The sequence below is a fragment of the Astatotilapia calliptera genome, chromosome 6, assembly GCF_964374335.1.
Source record: "Astatotilapia calliptera chromosome 6, fAstCal68.1, whole genome shotgun sequence".
NCBI lineage: Eukaryota > Metazoa > Chordata > Actinopteri > Cichliformes > Cichlidae > Astatotilapia > Astatotilapia calliptera.
Window position 1 is genome coordinate 37,992,105 of NC_137427.1, and position 26,326 is coordinate 38,018,430.

At 40.5% G+C, this 26,326-nt stretch overlaps 1 protein-coding gene across 1 annotated transcript; it reads left to right on the top strand.

Annotated features, from left to right (window-relative positions):
• The first annotated feature begins 383 nt into the window (after positions 1–383).
• col9a1a (collagen, type IX, alpha 1a) lies at positions 384–24,156 on the top strand. Its single transcript, XM_026171919.2, has 32 exons — positions 384–606; positions 1,254–1,328; positions 1,785–1,823; positions 1,906–1,968; positions 3,747–3,800; positions 3,959–3,994; positions 4,231–4,254; positions 4,719–4,772; positions 4,949–5,002; positions 5,158–5,190; positions 5,526–5,582; positions 5,657–5,710; positions 5,802–5,855; positions 5,964–6,017; positions 6,594–6,647; positions 6,729–6,782; positions 6,955–7,008; positions 7,406–7,459; positions 7,653–7,706; positions 7,792–7,836; positions 7,955–8,008; positions 8,224–8,277; positions 9,584–9,637; positions 14,604–14,675; positions 16,052–16,087; positions 16,191–16,235; positions 16,488–16,520; positions 16,816–16,962; positions 17,276–17,330; positions 17,514–17,702; positions 18,365–18,442; positions 23,226–24,156. Exons 1-32 carry the CDS (start codon positions 532–534, stop codon positions 23,429–23,431), a joined length of 2,064 nt encoding a protein of 687 aa, XP_026027704.2. The 5' UTR covers positions 384–531; the 3' UTR covers positions 23,432–24,156.
• The last annotated feature ends 2,170 nt before the right edge of the window (positions 24,157–26,326 follow it).

Below are 26,326 nucleotides of genomic sequence, written 5' to 3' on the forward strand. Positions count from 1 at the left end.
TTGAAGTACAATACAAATAAGTGGTGTAGTTGGGCACAAACATGTAAAGGCCCCCACCTCTATCATTTAAAGCTATACCACCATAGTTCATTTAGGGCTTCTGTTAGCAGAGTTGGACCTTAAGTTGATGTTGAAGGCCCCACAGAAGACTAAAAGGTAAACCTTGAGTTTCGAAATCTTTGGTATTAAAAGTGGAATGAAAGCATCTTACTTTACAGAATGCTGTTATGTTTTATGTAGCAATTTACTGATAAGAACCACAGTAATGTAACAGTTGTGTGTGTATTAAACATTCAGCTTAACCTTTACAAGTAAAGGGAAGTACGTCCCACCCTGTGTGTGCAGGGAACCCCTCCTCCTCCTCCGGCCGGCCTCAGCCTCTCAGAAATAATCAGGACTTTCTAACATCCTCCCCTTCCAACAGGCGGTGGGGTTTCAGTCAGGGGGGACGCTGACAGGTGGACTGCCTGAGAGCCCCATCTGATCTGGAAAAAGGGACTTTCAGTGTCTTCCTCGGTCCGTAGGAAGATCATGGCTCCACCACGAATCTGTCGGGAATCCTTCTTGGTGCTTTTACTGCAAATTGTGTTTATTTGCTCCGCTCAGGTGAGAGATAAGCGTAGATTTTTTTTCTCTTCTCTGAACTGCAAACGTTTTTAAAGTCCTAATGTCCTATGCGTTCATGTGGCAGAGCCGATGTGGTATATTTGATAGGTATTTACGACTCAGAAAGGAGCACACTTTACGGTTCCTAACTGTAGTTTTTCCTCCGCTGTGTTTCATATACTTGTGTAGCACTTTAAGTAATCTCATTATGAGTTAAATATTCTTCTTTAACTCTGTGCTCTAACTTTAGACATGTAAAAAGCTTTCTGTGGTGGAAACGTAACTACCCTAAAGCAGTTACTGCAAAATGCACGGTACTTTAAGGCTACTGTACTTTAACATGCTGTATTGATGATTAAATGAATGATTTCAGTGTTTTTGATTAGGTTTTTCTAATGTCAGTTCATCCCAGTGATCGCAACTGGCACCAGTGAAGTCCAGAGGGCAGCAGTAATCTGAGCACATGCGGTTACTTAGGTGGAATAATAGGAAACCTGGTTCTGTGACCTAGCCACTCACATCACGCAGACAATGGGACTCTGTGTGAGCTTACCTTCACACTAGCAGCAGCAGCAGCACTGCTTGGTATTTGGAGATGGATTTCAGTTGGAAAAAAAGTAAAAAAATTTTCTGTGTTTGTTTTACAGAGAGGCCCAGTCGGTCCCAGAGGCCCTCCAGGGCCACCCGGGATAGGTGGAGTGCCCGGAGTGGACGGTATTGATGTGAGCCTGCTTTTTGGTTCTTCTTTTGTACTGAATTTTATTCCAGGATTAATCAGCTCAGTGAACAGTGAAACCAAACAGCAGCTGATGTTCTCCGACAATAACAAAGCTCTGTCTGTCTCTCTGTCTAAATCATGGTATAGTTGTATCTATGCAGGGCTCGTTGACCTTTTTCAGAAGAACTGCCCTACAGAAAAAGAGAAAGTTGATCATCTTAATCTAAAGTGTGCCATACATTGTGCACTGAAAGTCTGCCTTTTCATTTGGATGCTGGCCTGCTATGGGCTCAAAAAGTTTAAGACAGTCTTTTAAATCCACATTTAATGAAATCATTTGATGGTATCATGATTGCATTGAGCCATTTATGTATCACCTTATAAATGACAATGAAACATAAAGTTATATGTATGATGAATATTTAGTTTTCATTGTATCATCTCCTTCATGTGTCTTCAGGGCGACAGAGGAGAAGACTCTACAGTGACTGGTGCACCAGTGAGTCAGTTTTTGGTTTCTCTTCTCACATGCAGAAGTCTAAGATTAATAAAATCAGTAATGCTGAATCTTCTGCTTCCAGGGACCTGATGGAGAGAATGGCAAAGATGGGACTCCTGGAGCTCCAGGCATCCCAGGGGAAGATGTAAGTAAGACAACATGTCAACACAGGCACAAACTGGTAAAGTGTTTGTCCAGCAGTCATGTTTTATAGCTTAATCATTCGCGGTGTGGTCTCTATAGTCCAAACCAAAATAAAAGACTTTATTAAGTTCTGAATTCACCAGCTAACCTGATCCAGTAGGTCTTAAATTCTCCAATGTGATAATGTATTAAGTGTCCGTAAGATCTGAGCCACATGACTTAAGACATTCAGATCTGCTGCTGTAGGAGCAGTTTATATTGGCCCCAGCTGAGCAAAAGTGTAGAGGAAAAAGAAAGGTCCCTTGAATAAATCAATCTGTTTATTTATGGTTGAGTCTCAAATAGCGTACTGACAGAAACAGGGGTCTTTTTGTGCACTACTCAAGGAGTTCAGGGAAATCAGCTGCCCAGAGATGGCTGACTGAAGGCTGTACGCTGGGAAAGATGGTGCAGAATGGTCACAGTGTGTTTGCTGTCCTCTATGTGGTGGTGGTACAGAGAACAGACTGAAAGACTCAGAGTTTTATATGTACTGAATTCTTTTTTAGCAAGCCTGCACAACCACTCTGTGATTAATTAAAAACAAAAGTTACACCAATTTCCTTGTCTCAGTGCCATCTTTGACCAACCTGCAACATGGCTTCTGATGGCTGTGATAGCTTTCTGCCTTGGTGCTTATTGGTGGTTCTTGTGCCACTATGATCAGAGCCCTTATGCTATCCCCAAGGAACTTGTAGCTTGATTTTATATCCCATGAATGGCTTACACATATATTTAACATTTCTTTTCTCTTTTTGTCAATGTTATTTATCGTCTGCTATCTCAGACTCTCTTCTCGCAGTTCATCTCAGGGTGCCATCCCCCTGATCTTTTCATTATAGCTCTAACTACCGGTAATCCTCTCTTTGCTGCCTTCATGAAGTGTGATGAGTTTTTGACATCAGTGGTATCTGTCTCCTGCTTTGGCCAGCTCATTATTTATTCTGGGCTTCTAAGTGATGCAAACCCTTGTCCAATCCCTACTTGAGCACCCTTTGTTGCATGCAAAGTGACAAGTTGCCAGGACACAAAGGGCATCACAGCATGCTGTGTTGTATGGTCATTGAACTGTCAGAATGCTCAATTTGCAGTTGTACCTTAGGTCCTGTCTTTCATGTGAATGTTACTTTGATACTAAGCTAATCATTACTGCAATCTAAACCCATCACTTCAAAGCACATCATTGGCCTATTTCAGGATAATAATGCATCCTGACATATTGGAGCAATTCTCCAAGAATAGTCTTAGGAACATAAGGGAATTCAATGGGTTGACTGGACTTTAGCCTGAACGAGCAACTATGGGATGTACTGGAAAAACAAATGTGATTCACATAGGCTACAACTTCCAACATCCAGCATTTAAGGGATCTGCTGTTAACGTCTTGGTGCCTGATATCACAGGAGACCTCCAGAGCTTTTGTAAAGTGTATAAGAAAAAGTAAAGTGTATATTATTGGATACAGAAAGTTACAATTTCTCTTTACACAAGTCCACCAAGTCCACCTATAAATTCTCTAACCTCAGTCCTATACTATGAGACACACACACACACACACACACACACACACACACACACACACACACACACACACACACACACACACACACACACACACAGAAATCAAACCAAACAACAATAGGAAAAGAAAAAAATGGTATGGCAGCTAGAGTGCAATATATATTTAAAATATCATTATTGCATGCCAAGATTTGAATGTACTTTGTTTCATGTCCACAGGGACCTGTGGGACCTCCTGGGGATCCAGGCCTCGTGGGCCCAAAAGGCTTAAAAGTAAGTTTATTGTCTAAACATATTTCTCAGTTAGTCATGTTGCTCAGATCTCTAAATCAGTTTTTTCACACTACAGTATAGAGTAGCACCACATATCTGCAAGTATACTGTACTCTGTCCTCATGTGAAATAACATTTCTGTTCTTGCTGGTTTTCAGGGGGAATCTGGAGCACGTGGGCCCCTTGGAGAACCTGTAAGTACAGATATTCAAATATGTATTGCTTTATATATATTACCTTCTTTTCAATGCAAATTTGACCTCTTTCTTCATTTTAGTTATTACCTATTATATCTTGTACAACCTAGTTTTAAAAAGTGCATTGAGACAATTTGACTAAAGCTAATAAAGCCAGCCAGAAGCTTTGCAAATTTGTAATTATTTCTTACTCTCAGTTTGACACATTGTAATTTAGGACTTTTCTCCCACAGGGCGTAGGACCTGATGGACTTGATGTGAGTACACTGCTGATTTCTAAGTCCTTTTCAGGTTTGCATAAGTATGTACATTAAACAAACGAACAAACAAATCAGTGGTTGCCGATTTGTGTTTACCAGCAACTGAGTGGTTACTGGTTACTTTGTAACATATTTACAGGCTGTTCTGTAGTTCCAGGGCTCTTATACGATATTATTCTTTGGGCAGAGTATGGTGAAAAGATCTAACTTCTGCTAAAAACAAATTTGAATGTTCAATGTTTTTTGAAGCAAGGCTTCATTTGATAAATGATAAATATCTGATCATCTTGTTAATGTCATTTCCACAAATGGGAGCGTTTAAATTATTATTGTGGCTAATATTTTGGTGTGTTTTTGTTAGAATTTATCAGTTCTTCTGTTAAAAACTGCTCAGTGTTGCACAGGTGGAAGTAGAGCTCATTTACAGCTCATTTATGCTATTTTGCTGTATTTTTTAACAGGGTATTCCTGGTTCTGATGGGCTACCAGGGGAACTGGGAAAAGTAGGACCCCCAGTGAGTATATAAATCATAAATTGCCTAAATACAATTTCTTAGCTTTTGTAGAATAAAAAGTTTTTATCTTTGAAAGAGCCAATACCTTCAGTACAAACAAAGTCAACAATCATCACAAAACATGTCCTGCTGGTGACTACACAACTGATTAATAAAAACACATCTATCTGCTGCAGGGAGCAAGAGGGAGAAGAGGTCAAGTTGGTCTTCCTGGTCCTCGTGGTCCAAGAGTAAGTATCCCAGTTTCTGTGTACACTGCTAATGAACATCATCAGGGAAAAAAAGATAATAAAGGTTAATGATCTGGTAATTTATTTTAATGAATAGATGAGGTCTGTATTGAAAATAAAAATAAGATGATTTAAGCTCAGACACTTTTTTCTAGGGGCCTCCGGCTGTCTATGAAGGCAAAGACCTGGTAAGTAGATAAACCTGCAACTATTTGTTTGTAAAACCACAATTTTACATTTGGCTTACATACCAGGGAAACATACTAAGAACAGAACATGAATAGACTTAATGATGTGATTAGCAGCAAAATTATCATTCCTTTGTTCATTTCAAAATATTATTATTATTGTTCTTATCGTAACATTTGTAATAAAAGAATTTCCCAAATCTAGAATAAAGTATTATCTTATCTTAAAAGCTGATTATCTTGACTGTGAGATTACAGCGTTGTTTTAGCTGTCAGTGGAGCCCCCTGGTGGGAGGGCGTTTCCATGACCTCAAATAGGCTGTTGTATTTTCCAGTGTCCCAATGCCTGCCCCTTAGGTATTACTGGATATTCTGGCCTCCCAGGCATGAAAGTAAGTTGATCAATTATTAGCATATTTAATTAGCTTTTTGTTGATAACTTCTAACATTTAGTTTCTGTTTATAGGGTCACAAAGGGGTTAAAGGTGAATCAGGTGAGCCGGGAAGACAAGGACACAAGGTAACCTTATGCTAACATCTTAGTTTTCACTACATGAAAAAATTAAGCATTGATATCAAATCCTGACATTTCTGGGACGTTCATTTCTCAGGGAGATGAGGGTGAACAGGGACTGGCTGGTGAAGTTGGATCTCAAGGACTACCAGTAAACTAATTCATCATTCTCTTGTGACCCTAAAAATCTGAATGCATACAGAAATTGCTCCATGCAGTCAAACATATTAACACTCCTCTATCTGCTGAGTAATTCTAGGGCCCAGCTGGATCAAGAGGCCTCCCAGGAATAATGGGCTCTAAAGGTGACAGGGTGAGAGGACGCACACTGCATACAGTTTCATGGATTGTATTTGTAAACGTAAACAGTAAAGTTTGAGCCAAAAGGGCATATATTAAGGGACAGTCCAATGTAAAAAAAAATACCTCTAAGGAAGTTTGTGCAAGTTGCTTATTGTAGTCCATAGCTACAGACGTATTTACAAACTATTATATGAAAAGGGGCAGCACAGTGGTTAGCACTGCTGCCTCAAGAGAAAAGGCCCTGAGTTTCTGTGAGGAGAGTGCATGTTCTCCCCAAAAAATCGTTATTAATAAAGCTCAGTAATGGTGTTGATTTAGCTCAGTGGGATATACAGGCACTCATATGCCATATGGATGGAAAGCAGTAGCCCTGGGTTCACGTCCAACCCCCGGGCCTTTGCTGCAGTCTTTCCCCACTTTCCTGTCTTTCTACACGGTCTCTATCCAATACAGCCTAAAAGACCCAAAACGCAGTAATTTCATGATCTAAGACGTGCACTGGAAAGTGAATCATGTATACTTTTAATAGAAAAAAAATGTATTAACTTAATTTGACTTATGTCCATTTTTCCGTTACTATAAACAGGGACCTCGTGGAAACCCGGGCGACATAGGCCCTCGTGGAATCCAGGGAGCTCCGGTGAGTGGAAGCTTACTATTATCTCTGCACAGTCCTTTGTGTTACTTGGATAAAATCCTGATGAAAACTGACCATTTTTAGGGGGATCCAGGCCAGAGAGGACCCATTGGTGAGAACGGCCCAAAAGGAGTGCTGGTAAGATCACAAATAAAAAAAAAGAAAAGAAATTTAGCATCAGCCAAAGTTTTCTTTTAACTCTCCGTTTCCACTTGAAATACATCACCCAGTATGAACTTAGCATGAAATGAACTTAGGCCTGTCATCATGTGAATTTGTTTGCAGTTAATTGCAGTTTGTTATTTCATAGGGGGACCGAGGTCCACCAGGAATCAGAGGAGTTCCTGGGCCAAAAGGAGACCCTGTGAGCACAGATATGTCTTATACATGCTAGAATCAATCAGTCAATGAATCTTTTCTTCTATGTCTTCTTGCTGACCTGCTTTTCTGTTGTTTTCTACTTCTAAAACCATCCGACCATTGTCTGTTGAATTCATATTGTTATCCTCCTTTCCCACCTGTATTCTATGGACGAGTTTTCCTGTGTCTTTGTCTTGCTAGAATTCAGAATTTAATTGCAATAACGCTCTTATTGTGCTGTTTAGCTATCATGACTGACCGTATTGGGTTTAAATAGCTTTATCTCTACACATATTCCTTCTCTACCAAATATAACATCTTCCTCTTTTTCTTACTGTGGAACTTTGATTTAAATGTGTGAAATAAGCTTTGTAATGAGATCCCTCTTATCTTGCCAACAGGGCCTTCCTGGTCCAGATGGTCGTGAAGGAATTCCTGGACTGCCAGGGTCCAAGGTAACTGTTTTAATTAATATCTAATTAATAATGAACAGAAGTCTAGATTCTCAAAAGACTGCTTTTAGTTTAGCCTTCAGTCTAAGTCTGTAGACATTTCCTTAGGAATTACTTTTAGCAACAATAATACAATAACAATAAAGGTGTTTAGCAGTTCCTCCTCCTTTAGCAGTTCAATTGTTTTTATTTTTAGGGTCTTCCAGGAAAAAATGGGGCTCCAGGTGATGCTGGCCCACAGGGACTTCCTGTAAGTGACGTCTGACAGCCTGATTCCTCATTAACATCTTTTCTTGACTCAGATATTTTCACTTATTACAATTTTCTTCATGTAGGGTTTGCCGGGAGCTTATGGTCAAAAAGGACACGGAGGTGCAAAGGTATGATCAATGCTTCTGTACCAACACCTCGTGAAAAACAAAACTATGTTTGCAAAAAGACAGGAGTTCCACAGTAAGATGAGCCAATGATGTTCTGTTTGTCTCTCTGTGTCACCAGGGTAACGCAGGCGATCCAGGAGTTGTTGGTTTGATGGGGTCTCCAGGGAAACAAGTAAGTGTGAAGCAAGGCGAGATGCATCAGGTTCATTAAATTGTTACGCAAAAGTCTCAATAGACGCATGTAAAAGCACATTAAACTACTGTACCTTACCGGGTTAAAGGTACCAACTAATGGATTAGTCAGATAACTTTTACTATGAGTAGATGACAAAAATTCTTGCCTTTTGGAGCTCTGATGATTATCTTGTCTGATATCTTGTTCACTAGGGTGAACGTGGTGATCAAGGAGAGGTGGGACCCATTGGGCTCAGAGGAGGACCAGTAAGTCTCTGAAATTCATGTACTTGGTTTTCACTTTAACCTCCAAAATAGTTGTTTTCCCTTCGTAAACCAGAAGATCCCCTCCTGTTTGCTTCCAGCCCTTCATGATGCCCCAATATCTACTATTTATCTCACCTAAGTCCTGACTTCCACCTTCCTGTGGGCAAAACACAACAGCCAGAAGCAGTCACCTGTTAGCTTTGCCTACATGGCCTACTTGCAGGGCATGGTGCAAACACGTCTAAAGAAATTGTTTGAGCCTTGTTATTTTATGCTAGAAGCTTTAGTATTATAGCCTCTGTAAATCTGATCAATATGAACAGAGGAAGCAAACTGTTGCAGAGTAAAGGAAACTCCATGATGTAAGTAACTGTTCATCTTCCTCAGTAGGGTAAGATTAAAGAGATAGAAGGCAGCTGATCAAACACACACAAACCCACACATGTGCAATAAGGCTAAGTGCAATATTCTTTTCTGACAAAGTTGTATTTTTACTCAGTTGTATATAGAATTTGTATTCTATTTTTATCCTATTGTATATTTTATTCTACTCTATATAGTATTTTATTTCATTCTATTGTATTCTGTACAGTTGTGCACAGTATATCATTTGTATTGTATTCTAATTTTTGCTATATAACTTTTGCACTGTCCACTTTCTGCTGTGACAAAACTAATTTCCCACATGTGGGACTAATAAAGGTTATCTTATCTTATCTTAACAGTAACTTCAGCAGGATGAGAAATGAGATGAGAGGGAAAACAGTGCACCTATGCTGGTCTCCATTCAGAACATACACAAACAGATGCAAAGTCCGCTGCCTCAAATTTGATTAAACGATATTTATTGAATGAGAAATTGAGAGCAAACAGTCATGTAGAGAAGAAATGCATTTATAGATTTATAATCAGAAGGAGAGTGTACCCGGACATCTGTTAGCCAAAAGCTCAGGCTTCAAATTTGAGTGACAGCATATTCTTAGACACACAACCTTTAGGAGCGCCAGCCAATTACAAAAAAATCAAATATCCCAGTCAAACCCAGAGGATCGACTGGGATATATGATAAATAAGGATGTTAATATACGGTGACTTGTTCAACTATAAAAATAATGAGCTGTAAACGATAAGGATATAAAAGATTCCCTGTAATAGCTACAGGACAGTTGACCTAAAAATATCATCACATACAGTATATCAAACATGACAAGTTACCAAACTGCATTTCTTTTTGTTTATTTCACTTGCGTTTTGACTCACTTCTGTCTGTATTTCCAGATGTGACCATAGCTCTTCTGTGTTTTAGGGTGGACAAGGAGAAAGAGGACCCGATGGGCCCCCGGGATTATCAGGAGCCAGGGTAAGACCTGAGGGAAAGCCGTCTTTTCTCTTGGGGACATTATGTTTTGAAAAAAAATATGGGAGAAAAAGAATTTAACACAGTAACACAAGTAAGATTCTTCTTAAATGTAAGATATTTAAAAATTTTATTTGAGATCTTATTTTCTGCAAAGAGTCCTGTCTGGGAAATGTGCTAAAAATCAATATTGCTTGCTTGCTGAGGTCCTGGTTTTACTGTAACTTCCGTGATCTTTGTTGCATTCATTTACAGTAGTTCCCAGTGCAACAGTCACACTCTAAGTAAAGGCTTTTAGTTTAGTCTGAAATCTGAGATATATGTGACAATAACGGAAAATCATCAGAAATCTTGATGGTACATATAGTTTTTTTGCCTGTAGCGCTAGGTATTCATCTAGATTTTTTGGAGTGAAAACTATTTTATCTCTTAGTGAACATCACTGAACACAAGAAAGCAACTGTCTGACTTCATGAAAACTGAGCTGTAACATTAGCTTCCTGCTAGTGCTCCTTTGGGTTGGTGAATTCAGACAGGAAAAAAAAAAACAGTCCAAAGAGCTCCAACAGATTTGTAGATTTTGGTTTCTATAAAGACATTTTGCTGTAGATTTTTTCAGATGTATGCTGACATATTGTTTTGGTTCTAATATTGATGGAAAACACAAGGGTTGTATAGACTGGAAAGGCTTTAATAATACATGGTAAAAGGACATCAACAGGTATCCATGCTTTTATTATGCTGGAGTTTAACTGTATTGCATAATATACTGACACATCAACACGATTTAAGGATCTGAGCTGAATGTTATGGAACGCCAGGACTGCCATAATGAATTAATTAAATACACCATTAAATAATTAATTAAATGTGGCAATAATTAATTAAAATTGGAATTAATTAATTAAATAAATAGTTATGACACATGTAATTAATTAATTATTGACACATTTAATTAATTATTTATGTATTTCACATTTTAATTAATTATTGACACATTTAATTAATTATTTAATGATATATTTATTTATTTCATTTTGGCAGTCCTGGCGCCTGGCTCTCATCATGAAATAATTTTATCTGTCAGCCTCACCCATCAAACTCAGGGGGCGGGGTTAACGCTGATCGAGTCAAAACCATTGCTTTGGCCTGGTGGCCATTGTTTCTAGCACACAACAACCGGCATGTGGAAGCTAACAGAACTGAGCTTTGAAAAACCCTGTTTGTGTGTCACCAAATACCGTTTTAATATTTTTTTTAGCCGAGAATGTAGTGGTTTAATCTTCATGTGTCTGGTCGGTTTGTCAAGATACAGCCTCTTTGCAAAAGTGTTTCGATGATTTCAGAGATGTCTGCCCAGTCTCACGGCAAAGCGTGGGATAGATCCGCTCGCCTCGCAAGCAATCCCACCGACAAAGCGCAGGCCCCGGTACACAGCTGTAGTAACCCCCGCTGACTTCTTTTACTGAGGTTATATTTATCGGTGTTTTATTTCCTGATGTTCTTATGTGTCCTACGTGTTTCAGTCGCCAATTCTGAATTATAACTAACATTAAAAACATGTTTAAGGAGGAGAGAGAGCAAATAAATCTGTTTAACATCTGATCTTTGGGTTTTTGTTCAGTAATCAGCGTGACCTGTGTATAAACACATAAAAGAGATAACGTTGGTGTTTCTGTCATGTAGTAACTGCTGGCTTTAACTGTACAAAGGTTGTTCGACACTATGAAACACATACAGACTTCATGATGTTCGGCTAATATTTTTATTGTGAATATTAATCATGCTGACCTCGCTCTGTACACCACGCAGCGAGGTCAGCATGTCCACGATATCCACGATATCCTCAGCTCCATGAGTTAACACAAAGTTTCCCACCTGACTATCTAACTTCCAACTATTCCAGAGACGTGAAAATATACAGCATAAAGAAAAGTGTAAGAGACTCAGCAGCAGATTAGAATAACAGTTATAGATTTAATAAATCACCAAATGAATCCAAGAAACGAGCAAACCTGTTCCGACAATTTGAGTTTGTATTCCCTCAGCTGCAGACTGTTTAAATGTTTGAAAAGGAAGATTAGATATAAAAAACGTCAAACATAGACTCAGTCTGCCTTCACATTTGATATGAGGCCAGCACGTATAGTGGCCTCAGCTATTACTGAAATACACGTGCTATATCATAAACTATGATATAAATAGGGAGGTCCTATTAATATGTTTAGTTTTAAAGGACACCTTCCTGCCTTTAGTCTCATTCATGAGCAGTATTAGTTTTCTTCTAACATCCAGAAGTCTGCACGATGTGTTTCATAGTTTGTAACAAGCCTTTGACAGGTAAACATAACATGACCGAAAAAGCAAAAAAAAAAAAAAAAAAAAAAGAGAGAGAGAGAGAGTGTTGAGATAAGAAGAGAAAATGCTCTCAATTATGGAGACAGGCAAATGGTTCATTTATGTTTGATGTGTGTTTATTCCTCCCTAAATATCGTCGGTGAAGTTCGCCATGCACGTCAGATTTTCCTGCGCATTTTTATACCTCTGCCAACAGAGAGAGAAAAAAAATCACATTCTAACAGACAGCTGGTGCTTAGAATACAGTTGAATAACTATTAAAAAACAGATGATATTTAGATGATAGTTCAGTCTAACACATGTGCCAGTGAACCATTAAACGTCTGTGAAACTATGCAGTTATGAAACGTAACTTTAACCTCAGCCAAACCGATTTGCTCAGTTGTAAATAAAACAGCGAAGTAAACGTGACCCGACAGACAGAACCTGAGTGAATGAAGTCCAGCGTTTAACCACTGAGAGCTAAAACTCAGCTGAGGTTTGAAAGCTGTGTGCCGGTGATTGGACATCAGCCGCTGATGAAGCTGTTCGCCTATAAAGTGCTCTGTAAGGAAACAAGCTCCAGCAGCTCTGCGCTCGGGGAAAACACTATATTTACTTATCTTGTGCAGAAAAATGCGCTGACATTGCTTTATATCGAGCACCGGCTGCCCAGTTAAACTGTGACTATCACCAGGTAACGTAGGCGTGTTTCTTGAATTAGCAGCAGGTGTTAAACAGCTGACAGATGAGGAGGAGGATGCATGCAGGTAAACTGAGGGTCTGTTGAGCTGATCGCTGGTTTCGTGAGAAAAATGTCAGCTCGTTCTTTATGTTACAGAAGCACAGAGACACAAGACCAGGCGGAAAGAGACAATCGTTCGGTGAAAATGAGAATCTGTGAATGCAACATGTGGAACACGGAGAGTGGAATATGTAAACAAACCGGTTAACGTAACCCCCTCGGTGCACTCTGCATGCTAATTGTTAGCAGAGCTAGTGAAATCTCTGAAAACATCTGAGCACTTTTGCAAACATATTCTATGTTGACAACCTGACCAGACATACGGCGCGACATTCGCGGCTAAAACACTGTTAAAAGTGTAGCTGGTGACAGAAAAACGGGGTATTTTAAAACTACACCACCACCATTGCTGCCTGTGATTTGATCTGCATTCTGGGATACCTGGCTGCCCCAAGTCTACACAAGCAATCGATTATCTAGGATCGACCTGTTTTGACTTACTTTGCACGGCAACCAATCAAATGTTAGAGAAGCTGCATGGGCAGCGTTAACCCCGCCTCCTGAGTTTGATGGGTGAGGCTGACAGATAAAATTATTTCATGATGAGAGCCAGGCGCCAGGACTGCCAAAATGAAATAAATAAATATATCATTAAATAATTAATTAAATGTGTCAATAAATAATTAAAATGTGAAATACATAAATAATTAATTAAATGTGTCAATAATTAATTAATTACATGTGTCATAACTATTTAATTAATTAATTCCAATTTTAATTAATTATTGCCACATTTAATTAATTATTTAATGGTGTATTTAATTAATTCATTATGGCAGTCCTGGTGTTCCATAGAATGTCTACAGAAGAATTTATTTATGTTAATTAATTAGTGGGAAAATAAAAGAAAACTCTGATTTAGATCATGAAAGGGTAGAAAAGTTGTATTTAATTGTTTCTTTTTACAGTCATATAAATGCACAGTTCCTGAGATCTCCTGCTGGCAGACAGACAGATCAACAAATCTGGGTTAAAAGCAATGCTTTTTGTTAGAACCGAGTCCGCCTGAGTGAAAAACAACAGGATTATGATAGTGCTGTTGTGGGAAAAGAAACAGGAGACGCTGTACAGAGAGGAAATGTTCAGATAACGATAACTTCAAACAAGCAAAAAAAATTAAAAAGTAGAACGCAATAATTTCCAAGGTCTGATGGGCCTTGAGAAAAGTACACGCTGGTCTTTTTTGCTTGTCACTGGGAGAGCAAAAATCAGTAAGAAATGAGCGCCTCGAAACTGAAAGCCAAGCAGACACAGTGTTCATAAATACAATCCATCCTGAAAGTATTATTCGACACGAGAATAATCTGGTAAAGAAAAACCTTGTATCTGCTCAGATATTCATTGCAGGAAAGCAGAGTCATGTTTTTGTGCTTTTAATAAAGAGCTGAACGTCTTTATGAACGCCTGTCCCTGCAGTTAAGTCTCTAATCCACTGGTGAGTGGGCATGAATGGTCTCTTGTGTTACAGACTTTTATTTTTTCTGCAGCTCAGGGGGGATTCAGGACAGGAAAATAACCCGAGAAACCCTGAAAGAAATCTCTGTTCCCCAGGAATGCCCACATCCCCACATGTTATCCCTTGAAACCCTAACACATCCAAGGGAGGGTGGATGCTTGGGGTGCTGGTGGGTCCAGCCTGTGGTTCAGAATGATGTAAAGCTGGAAATGTTTTTTTCCCTTGTAGATATGGTTAGATTAAGTTGGGGGTGGTATGGTACCTGCTCTAGGCTTCACACAGTGTGTTCTGTGTTGTGATTTTGAATGTGTGTATTATATGTTAAGAGGAGGTTATGTCTCTGTGTGGCTATTTTTAAAAAAAAAAAATAGGGGAGCAAAGGAAATCCAGGCCTACCCGGACTCCCTGGCCCTGCTGGTTTCCGTGGTCAGAAAGGAGACAGGGTAAGAGACACAAAATGAAACAAGATAAAAACAGATCTGATTTAAACCGAAGTCATGTGAATGCAACAGTCCAAAATAAGTAGTCACATGTACCGTGGCTCACAGCACTACCTCACTCTACTTATTAAGTTGCACACTAATGTTATTTTTGTTGAACAATATGGGAATTGAATTTGTGTGGGGATATGGTTGAGATCTGCTGATATCAAAAGAAGCAAACAGATATAAATGATCCTCTTTAAAGGTGGGTGCAAACCCAACAAGACATTTTCACTCTGCTCAGTTCGTGTTCAGACCTGCAGAGCAGAGAGAAAGTCAGATCAGCTGATCACTTGCGGGGGTGGGGTGGAGGGTGTGCGGAGAATATACGAAGTTAAAACATAGCAAATGTTTACAGTGTGTATTAACCCCCCGAAACCTTGGCTGATTGTGACCCACACCCATTTTCACACCTTGGCTCGTGTGATTAGGTAGGGGATCAATAGGGGGTCCATGACCCTCTTGGGGGACACTCCCATAGGGCTTAAAATCTGGGACTCTCCACCAATTGCTCTTAGAACTGAAGAAGCTTCTCCGATGTGAGGTGAAACGTCTCCACAGAAACCTAAAGAAGTCCAGACACGTTTCTTTCCAAGCTCCTTAGACTATGATGACCTGGATCACTGAGAACCTTCCCAGACAAATCCTTAATTCTATTGTTTGCAGGCTTTCTGGTGTAACTGGAACTAAGTAGGTGAATTGGATGAAGTTTTGTATAAAATTTTATAGCAGGAACAATTGTGTGTTTTTACCCCTGAGTTGAAAAAAGGCTGATGGAGTGTTGTTGTGACTCTGCAGATGACCAGTATCAGGCCCCAGTCAGGAAATACTGCACATACAACTGATAGATGGCTTCAGATTAGCTTTCCAAATACATTTGTCAGAATGGGTTACTGCTGTGTGTGATCACCACACTAAAATGACAATTCTATTAACTCATTCACTGCCATTGACGTCTATAGCCGTCAATTGCAGTGAATGAGTCAATGGGTTTAACTCATTCACTGCCAATGGCTGGCAGTGAATGAGTTAAAAATTCATCGAAAATTGTAAAAATAATAAATAACTGATACAGACAAAAAGTCCAGACGCTTTTCTTTCCAAGCTCCTTAGACTAATAAATAATTGATCCAATATCCCACACTGTCCTAATGCAGGTCCATTTAAAGTCATATCTTTTTTTGACTCAGGCAGCTTCAATCAGATAAATGAAGTCTGGATCAGATCTAGATTAGCAAATTGGATTATTGTGGGTATTGGTGCACTAAATTTATTTATTTCCAGTTAATACTATCAAACTCCCAAAAATAATTATCTTGCTTTTTTGTTTTTCTCAGGGTGCAGTCGGTCTTGATGGTCCAAAGGGAGACCAGGTATTTTTATTTATTTATTAAACTGTAATATCATTATCATTATTATTAGACAAATCACAGAGTGGGATTTGAGCTAAAAATCTGCACATTTTAATATTTTTAGGGACTTCCAGGAGCTGAGGGAACAGCAGGAGAGAGAGGAGATGTGGTGAGTTATCAACTACTGAAAGTACCAAGAAGTGGGAAAACAGACATGCTCGCAGTGATGCCATTAAGAAGGATGTAGTTGTTAACAGTGTCAAGAATCACTTGAGTTTGCAAAATCTGTTGTGGGAAATACTCCTTTGTGACAAAGTGACACAGCTTTGCAGAATAATAAAATATGATACGTATCTGGTAGAAATATCTTCGGATGTTTCTGCATGCATGTAGTTATTTACGCCTGCTTTCTTTTTTTCAGGGTGAACCAGGAGAATCTGGAGAGAAAGGATCGGTATGTTCATCTAACCAAGTGTATCCTATCCTTAAATATTGGAGATTTTTTTTCCCATAACTTAGTTCAAAAAGGTAAACTTTCATATATGCTAGCTTCCTTACGCATAAAGTGAAATATTCGCTGACGATTATGGTTTATATGTTCTTAAAAATGAGAACCCACCTAATTTTTTAGATTGATCAAAATGTATTATTGTATTATTCTGTCCAGTGTTTTCCATCTTACTCCACAGATTCCCACTTCTCTTCCCTTTTTTCTGTTGAAGTCATCTGTTTGGTGCTATTTTTTGTAGTCAGGCCCACCAGGAGAGACGGGAAATAAAGGACCCGAGGGCAGCCGAGGACTGCCAGGTAAAGAGGGCAAGTTGGGCCAACCAGGACCCCGTGGCATGCAGGGGGACATGGGGGTGCCTGGCCTGCCGGGAATACAGGGACCAGCGGTGAGAAATTTTTATCTCTGTACTGTTCTGTTACAACTCTCTGTTGAATCATGGTCGATTATTGAACAGCATGTTCGCTCAAGTGAAATACAATGCTTGTTATTTTGAATTTTCAATAAATGGATTGTTGGAGAAAGGGAATATGATACATCCAGTGTTTATTATTAGTATTCAATTAAAAAATACTTGTTCAGTATTTTTGCAGAATGTTTAATGAGACTATAAATATCCAATCTTCTCAAGAAACACCTTGAGAACACCAGAATTTCCTCAGTAACCATCACTCATCACTATCAACGATCTGTTTGTTCAGGGAAAATCACCAACAGATACACACATCAAACAAGTCTGCATGAGGGTAATGCAAGGTAAGCGTTCTATCGGCTGGTTACCACTAGGTGTAGTTACTGAAGACAGTGTGCTTTACAGTCATTTGGATAAAAGAGCTTTTCAAACCAATCTGTGGCAAACACAAAATGTTTGTTATTTTACATCTATATATCCACCGATTAACACAGAAAATTAAAAAATAAAATTCTCCTGGGCCACAGATCAGTTTGCCCAGCTAGCAGCTAGCTTGACCAGGCCTGAGTCAGGTATTGGTGGGATGCCCGGTCCTCCAGGCCCACCTGGACCTCCAGGCCCCACAGGAGAGAATGGTTTCCCAGGTCACACCGGATCAAGAGGTCTGCCTGGTCTGAAAGGGCCACCTGGACTGATGGGAATCAAAGGACCTAAGGGTGAGCTTTATCTTGGCAGTTGAAGATTGTTGGAGTAGCGCAACCCCTAATGTGCAAGTCCAGTGAGCACAAAGACCGCAAAACTGTCTGACTTAAGTTGGTGATAAGTCACTGCTAACAAGCATATAATAGCACATTTCTTATTCTCTGCCTTTTTTTGGTGCATCACTGAGTTTCTTGGTGCATTACTGCCATCTGTAGATCAGTTCAAAAATAATGGGAAACCACTGGCAGAGGTGTGCATTTCAGGTGCATATATATGAAAACAGGCAAGGTTAAACCAAACATGGAATCACATGCAAACTCAAAATTAAAAATAAATCTTTCATGCTTAACTCTAGTATTGAGATACACAGCTATGATGTATTTGTAATTTAGACAGAGGAAATCTGGAGCTTATCAGGAGGATTACTATTACTGAATCAGAAAAATAAAAGCAAATGACTCATGTGTAAGCTGCAAGCCTGTGGGATTATCGAAATTAACTGACAGTCATTTATATTCATGTTGTTTTGACCCGTAGCTCCTCAGGGACAAATCATCTGAATGAGGGACCAGATGTGGTGTGAAGCCTGAGTTTGAACCTCATGCTAAACACAGCTAAATATAGTAACTTTAATTATGTGTTTCCCATTGGTGATAATTACTTTCCCTCCCCACAGGTGACCAGGGTGATAAAGGGGACAGGGGACCCATAACGAGAGGACCCAAAGGAGAACCAGGTGCACCTGGTTTACCAGGTAATTGACAAGATAGCTGTACATAGAATAAATGAACTAAATGTCTCAGTCAAGCATCAGGTAGTGAAGATTATGTAATATTGTCCAAAAGAAAAATGCCGTTTGGATGAACAATAATGCTGGACAAAAAAACCCCAGATCTGAGCTCAATTACACAAAGCCTTTTATATTAATTAACAGCAAAAATATCCCTTTCTGTCCTCCCGAGTGCATAAAGTCTTATAGGTTAATAATATTATAATTTTCAAATCAAATCAAATCAAATCACTTTTATTGTCACATCACATGTGCAGGTACATTGGTACAGCACATGTGAGTGAAATTCTTGTGTGCGAGCTTCACAAGCAACAGAGTTGTGCAAAATACAATAATGTAAACAAGCAAAATACAAGAATGGCTACATCTGAAACTAATAAATATATGTACAATATATAATAGTATATGCATTTCTGGAAGTGTATACTAAATATTTTTCTACGTGTGTGTGTGTGTGTGTGTGTGTGTGTGTGTGTGTGTACACATATTTTACAAATTAAATAGAGTAAACAATAAATAAAATATATAAAATAAATAAAATAAAATATACAGAGTGAGACGTGCAAAACAGTGGCATTACTGTACAGTATGGAGTGCATAATGTTAAAGTTCCAGTAGTGAAGCTGAGGTGTCTATGAAGTGTTCACCAGTCTGATGGCCTGATGGAAAAAGCTGTCTCTCAGTCTGCTGGTACGGGACCGGATGCTGCAGAACCTCCTTCCTGATGGAAGTAGTCTGAACAGTTTATGGCTGGGGTGACTGGAGTCCTTGATGATCCTCCCCGCTTTCCTCAGGCAGCGCTTCCTGTAGATGTCTTGGAGGGAGGGAAGCTTACCTCCAATTATCCGTTCAGAGCACCGCACTACTCGCTGGAGAGCTTTGCAGTTGTAGGCGGTGCTGTTGCCATACCAGGTGGTGATGCATCCAGTGAGGATGCTCTCAATGGCACAGTGATAGAAGGTCCTGAGGATGCGCGGGCTCATGCCGAATCTTTTCAGTCTCCTGAGAAAGAAGAGGCGCTGCTGCGCCTTCTTCACTGTTTTGTTTGTGTGTACTGACCACAAACAAAACACACAAAACTGACCACGTAAGATCCTCAGCCAGGTGTACGCCAAGGAACCGGAAGCTGCTCACTCTCTCCACAGCAGCGCCGTTGATGGTGATGGGGGTGTGTACTTCTCTGCACCTCCAGAAGTCCACTATCAACTCCTTTGTCTTTGCGACGTTGAGGGTGAGATGGTTGTCTTGACACCAGTGGGTCAGGGCGCTGACCTCCTCCCTGTAAGCCGTCTCATCACCATTGGTGATAAGACCCACCACTTTAGTGTCGTCCGCAAACTTCACAATGATGTTGGAGTTGTTAGTGGCTGTGCAGTCGTAGGTGTAGAGTGAGTATAGGAGAGGGCTCAGCACACACCCCTGTGGAGCACCAGTGTTCAGTGTGACGGGGGATGAGGTGATGCTGCCCAGTCTGACCACTTGGCGTCTGTCAGACAGGAAGCTAAGGATCCAGCTGCAGAGGGAGCTGCTCAGTCCTAGATCCTGCAGTTTCCTGTCCAGCTTCGAGGGAACGATGGTATTGAATGCTGAGCTGTAATCTACAAACAGCATTCTCACATACGTGTCTCTCTTCTCCAGGTGTGACAGGGCAGTATGTAGTGTCAGGGCTATGGCATCATCAGTGGACCTGTTGTGGTGGTATGCGAACTGTAGAGGGTCCAGTGAGTCGGGTAGTGCAGAGCAGATGAAGTCCCTGACCAGCTTCTCGAAGCATTTGCTTACGATGGGGGTCAGGGCTACAGGTCGCCAGTCGTTCAGTGAGGAGATGGTGGAGGATTTGGGTACAGGGACGATGGTGGCCATTTTGAAGCAGGCTGGGACTACAGACAGAGAAAGGGAAAGGTTGAAGATGTACGTGAACACTCCAGCCAGCTGAGCCGCGCATGACTTGAGGACGCGGCTGGGAATCCCGTCCGGACCAGTAGCTTTGCGTGCGTTCACCTTCCTGAAGCACCTCCGCACATCCTCCTCAGACACAGTGTGCGCACTGACGTCATCCGCGGTGCGCACACTGTCCGGTCTCATGGTGTTCGCTGTGTCGAATCTAGCGTAGAATACGTTTAGATCCTCACACAGAGAGGCCGTGGTCTGCGGTGTGCTGGTTTTCCCTCTAAAGTCTGTGATCGTGTTTAGTCCCTGCCACATACTCCGAGGGTTGTCAAACTGTTGCTCCACCCTGTCCCGTGAATGCTGCATTTAACACCGTGAATGCTGCATTCAGTCATTGTAAAAAATGTTTTTTAATTAGAGGCATGGAAAGCTCTGCAATTCAAAGAAAGGGTGCACATTAAATAAAAAACAGTATCACTTTGACAGTTAAATAGTTTATATTTAGGAGAATAAGTACACTTCTCAAAACAACTGTTCAAAGGAAGACTTTGAAAACACATCAGATCTTAATGGGGAAAAAATCCATCCATCCATCCATCCATCCATCTTCATCCGCTTTATCCGAGGCCGGGTCGCGGGGGCAGCAGCCTAAGCTGAGAGGCCCAGACCTCCCTCTCCCCAGCCACCTCCTCCAGCTATCCCAGGCCAGCCGAGAGATATAATTTCTCCAGCGTGTCCTGGGTCTGCCCCGGGGCCTCCTGGAACACCTCACCCAGGAGGCGCCCAGGAGGCATCCTTGTCAGATGCCCGAACCACCTCAGTTGGCTTCTTTCGATGTGGAGCAGCAGCGGCTCTACTCTGAGCCCCTCCCAGATGGCCGAACTTCTCACCCTATCTCTAAGGGAGAGGCCAGCCACCCTTCGGAGGAAGCTCATTTCTGCCGCTTGTATCCGCGATCTCGTTCTTTCGGTCACTACCCACAGCTCGTGGCCATAGGTGAGGGTAGGGACGTAGATCGACCGGTAAATTGAGAGCTTTGCTTTTACACTCAGCTCCCTCTTCACCACGACGGACCGGTGCAGCATCCGCATTACTGCAGCTGCAGCCCCAATCCGTCTTTCGATCTCCGGTTCCCTTCTCCCATCACTCGCGAACAAGACCCTGAGATACTTGAACTCCTCCACTTGGGGCAGGAACTCATCCCCGACCCAGAGTGGGCACGCCACCCTTTTCCGGCTGAGAACCATGGCCTCAGATTTGGAGGTGCTGATCCTCATTCCCGCTGCTTCACACTCAGCTGCGAACCGTTCCAGTCCAAGCTGGAGTTCCCCACCCGATGAAGCCAACAGAACCACATCATCCGCAAAAAGCAGAGATGAGATTCTGAGGCCACCAAAATGAAAGCCCTCTGCCACTTGGCTGCGCCTAGAAATCCTGTCCATAAAAATTATGAACAGAACCAGTGACAAAGGGCAGCCCTGGCGGAGCCCATCACCCACCGGGAACGAGTCCAACATTCTATATATAACATTGTGGTGTCAGATGGATCGAAACATGGCGTCCCAAAGATGTTCTATTGGCTTTAGGTCAGGTGAGCATGTAGTCAATCAATGGCATCAATTTGTTCATTCTCCAGAAATTTCCTGCAGAGTTTTGTCAGATGAGGTTGGGCATTGTCATACATCAGGAGGAACTCAGGACCCACTGCACCAGCATAGGGTCCGACAGTTGGTCCAAGGGTGCTGTTGCCTAGCCTCTATAGGGTGTGTGTGCCTTTTCAGACCAAACCATGCTGAATGATGTTACAGGGAGAATAATGTTTTCCACACCTTCTCCAGATCCTTTCCTCTCTCTCACGTGTGCTCAGCGTGAACCTACTCTTATCTGTGAAAAACACAGGACATCAGCAGATCTGCCAAATCTGGTAGTGTATGCCAAATGCCAACTGGGCTCTATTAGCAGTAGTGACAGTGCCCCTAGTTGTATGCAAAACAAGTGAAGAAAAAAAATGCCAGTGTCCTGCACCTTCAAAACCATTCCTGTTTTGGTGGTTGTTTCATTGTTGCCCCTCTAGTTCCCCTGTTGTTAATTTCACAAACACAAAAGCAGCTGAAGCTTATTGACAGACAACCCCCTCTGCTGCTAAACTGACCAGATCAATATCCCACAAGTTTAACTGACTTGATTGCTATAGTGATTAAAAATTGTTCATTTCATTTTTGTAGTCGTGTACTTTACTCTGCAAATAATGATGTTAATTATTACAGAACTGCTTTAACACATCATGTTTAGAACTTTCTAGATACCCAGGGCCTAGTAACTTGTTGATATTCATCTGATACATGAGTTTTAATGCCAGCAGTGCCAAACATGACACATTTTAAGTGTAATGAGAAGCTGCAAAAATTCACAGCACTTGACTACTACTGGGTTAGATACTTGGCCTAAGGTTTTCCACATAGTTGACAAAGGCAGATATTCTATGCAAACTGAACATGGGAAACTTTTGAATATATTTATATTTCCTCATATTTTGTGTTTTTCTTTGCACTGCTCTTGTGCAATCATTACATTTGACATACTAACTGAAGGTTTATGGATAATCTTCCTGGACTGTATTGCAAAAATTTGTAAATTAGTGCTTAGTAAACACAACTAAACTAAATCAGTGTATCACCCACAATCTTGTAAAATAGAGTGAATTTATTGACAACCAGTCATAGAAAGAAGGTGGGCATAGCAATATCACAGTGCAGTGTAAAAAGTCAGGTCCAGGGGCTGCATCAATGTAGTCTATAGGATGATTACAGAAAAACGTGGATGTTTAACTTCTGATCCTCTGTCATTCTGTTTGCAGGCAATCCTGGTCGACCAGCTTATGGCAGAGACGGTCGTGACGGAGAGAGGGGACCTCGTGGGGTTGCTGGTACAGCTGGTGTTCCTGGACCTCCTGGTCCTCCTGGTTTGAACAGTTACTGTGAGCCGTCGCAGTGCATCCTTCCCATGGTGGCATCACCGGTTTCGGCAAAGGACTCCAGCATGAAAGGTCCCACTGAGATGTGAGGAGGGACCACAGCTGCATTAGGCGGAAAACTGACAGAGTGGAGGAGAAACTAGAACTCTGTAGAAAATGTGTCCATTTGAGTTTTGAAGCTTGGTGTGTGTGTGTGTGTGAGTGTGTTGTTGTGTTTTTAAATGTAGTCAGCTGATTTGGAACTAGATTTATTTTTAAGCCATCTTTGAGGTTATAAAGTCATATTATGGTGGACACTGAAAAACACCCATCAGCTTTTGAAACTCCTTTATATGACAAAAAAAATAATTTTACCTCAACTTTGCCATCTCTGTACTGTAAAAGTAAAAGGAGGGTTTATTTTTGAGAAATTAAAAGCTCCCTCCACAAACCTTCTAGCCCCTTCTCGATTCAAACAACACGGCAATATTTTCTGTGTGTTTATGTAAATGTGTCAATATGCAAATTATACTGATGAAAAACATACATTAGTTTGTGAGTATCTTTGTTGGTTGTCCACTTAAATCCCCACTTGTGCTTTTTGCTCTTAATGTAGGAGAATGTTTGATAATTTCTGTCTCTGTGTGGTTTTGATTAGAGGTTGGCCATGTTTGAAAACCTCTCTGGCAGTTTTATATGACTTCTTATTTATTATATCAAAGTTTGACGTGACATCTTCAAGTTGTACAAAGGAGGGAAATAAAAACATTTTGATAACCCCTGGCATGTTTTGTATGAACAAGGAAAATAAAAATGAAGTGCACTTAAAACAAAACGTAAACTTGAATCACTACGATGAAAAACTCAAAGCTGTTTGTTACTTTAAAACACACCAAGTTCAGACAAAAGGATTAAAAAGTATCAGAAAGCCGATCTCATGAAGACGTGCTTAACCATGCTTACTAAAATGAGTGCTTTTACAGTGTCATTAAAATTGTCATTGATATTGCATCCTGTTTCCTCACTGTAAATATTTCAAATATTTCATTAAAATTTTAGGTGGTCTCTGCCAAGCTTTCACCTAATTTTTTTATTTTACTTTTATCTTCATTTACTGAAACCAGGGCAAACCAAACTATTTTGGTAGGTTTTAATTTTCTTTAATCCTTTGACTTAACCCGAATATAAACAGTTGTGTACACTGCCAGTGTTGGTCAAGTTACTTGAAAAAAGTAATTAGTTACTAATTACTGATTACTTCTCCAAAAAGTAATCCTGTTACTTTGCTGATTACTTATTTCCAAAAGTAATTAGTTACTTTATTACTTAGTTATTTATTAAAAAGATGATACACAACCTGAATATGTAATCAAGCAATAGACCCAATTCTGTTTTTTTGCATATAAAATTCAAAAAGTCTCTTTTTAAAACTTGTTTGATTAGTTTTAATCTTTTAACTTTATGCATCAAGCAAAAAATAAATTATATGTAATATTCTCTGACTTGAAGACATTTGTTTAGCATTTAAACCTATTTTCTGCATATTCCAGCATACAGAATAAAATAATGTTCTGTGTTTACACTCTTTCAAATAGATGCAAGTAAAACGGAGCAAAATAAATAAATTAAATCAAAGACTCAGTGGCACTAAGTCCTGTCGCTCTTAAAGCTATTGTCACCTGTTTAGCAGGGGTGGGGCAGGAGGTGGAGGTTTGCCCGGTGCTGCAGAGGTCATGTCAGTGAGAGGATTTGGGGGTTTCTTTTAGAATTTTACATTCTCATGGCAGCTTGCTCGGTGCTTGCTCAGATTTGAAGTTTAATTTTTTTGCTGTAGAAAGAAGTTTTCTTCCCACACTGAGTGAACAGCGGACGCTAATGTTTGTGTCACTTTTTACGGAATCAAACTCAAAGTAATGTCAGTACTTCCAAACTTTAAATGCAGCATGGATGGACTCTCTCCCGCACTCCATATTATCCATTGATCTACACACGTCTGTTGCCACGGATGTCACACACTCGTACGGCACTGTCATGAGACACTCTCACAAACAAAATCACGGTTTAGTAACATGCTTATGGGAAAGCAACTGCAATCTAATTACTGTTTTGCAATAGTAATCCCCTACTTTACTCGTTACTTGAAAAAAGTAATCAGATTACACGTTACTGCCCATCTCTGTATACTTGAAATTCACTGTGTCCTCCCCCTTTTTGAATACTCTTTCTCAAAGTTATTCCAAAACGTACACCAGAGGTTGTAGCAGACCGTTACAGGCTCATTTTCAAATCTTTGACAAAAATATCTAATCAGCCACTTAAATGGCAGCAGCTCATTGCATTTAGGAATGTAGACAACCTGCTGACGTTCAAATGACGCATGAAGAAAACGGGTGATTCGAGTGACTTTCATGTGTAATGGTTGTTGGTGCCAGACAGGCTGGCCTAATTAATTCAGAAACTGCTGATCTACTGGGATTTTCCCACACAAGCATTCAGACAATTGTCTAAAAAGGAAAATATCCAGTAATCAGCAGTTCCAGTTCAGATTCCTGAAAGTAGCCACCCTTCGCTTTGTTGATAGCGCTGCAAACCCTTGTCAGGGTTCATTTGTTGAGTTTCTTGCCTTCTTAGTGGGGTTGGGACCCCACTCTTAAAATTCATATTATGGCAAGAACAAATCAGCTAATTAAAGAGAAACAACAGTCCATCATTACTATAAGAACTGAATGTTAGTCAGTAGGTAAAACTGCTAAAACTTTGAATGTGCAGTTGCAAAAACCATCAAGCGCTCTGTCAAAGCTGGCTCACAAGCTACTGAGGATAAATTCATCCAAGTCACCAGCCTCAGAAATTGCAAGTTAACATCCCCTCAGATCAGAGCCCAGATAAATGCCACACAGAGTTCCAGTAGCAGACACATCTCTACATCAACTGTACAGAGCAGACTGTGTGAATTAGGCCTTTATGGTCAAACAGCTGCTAAGAAACCACCACGGAGGAAAAAC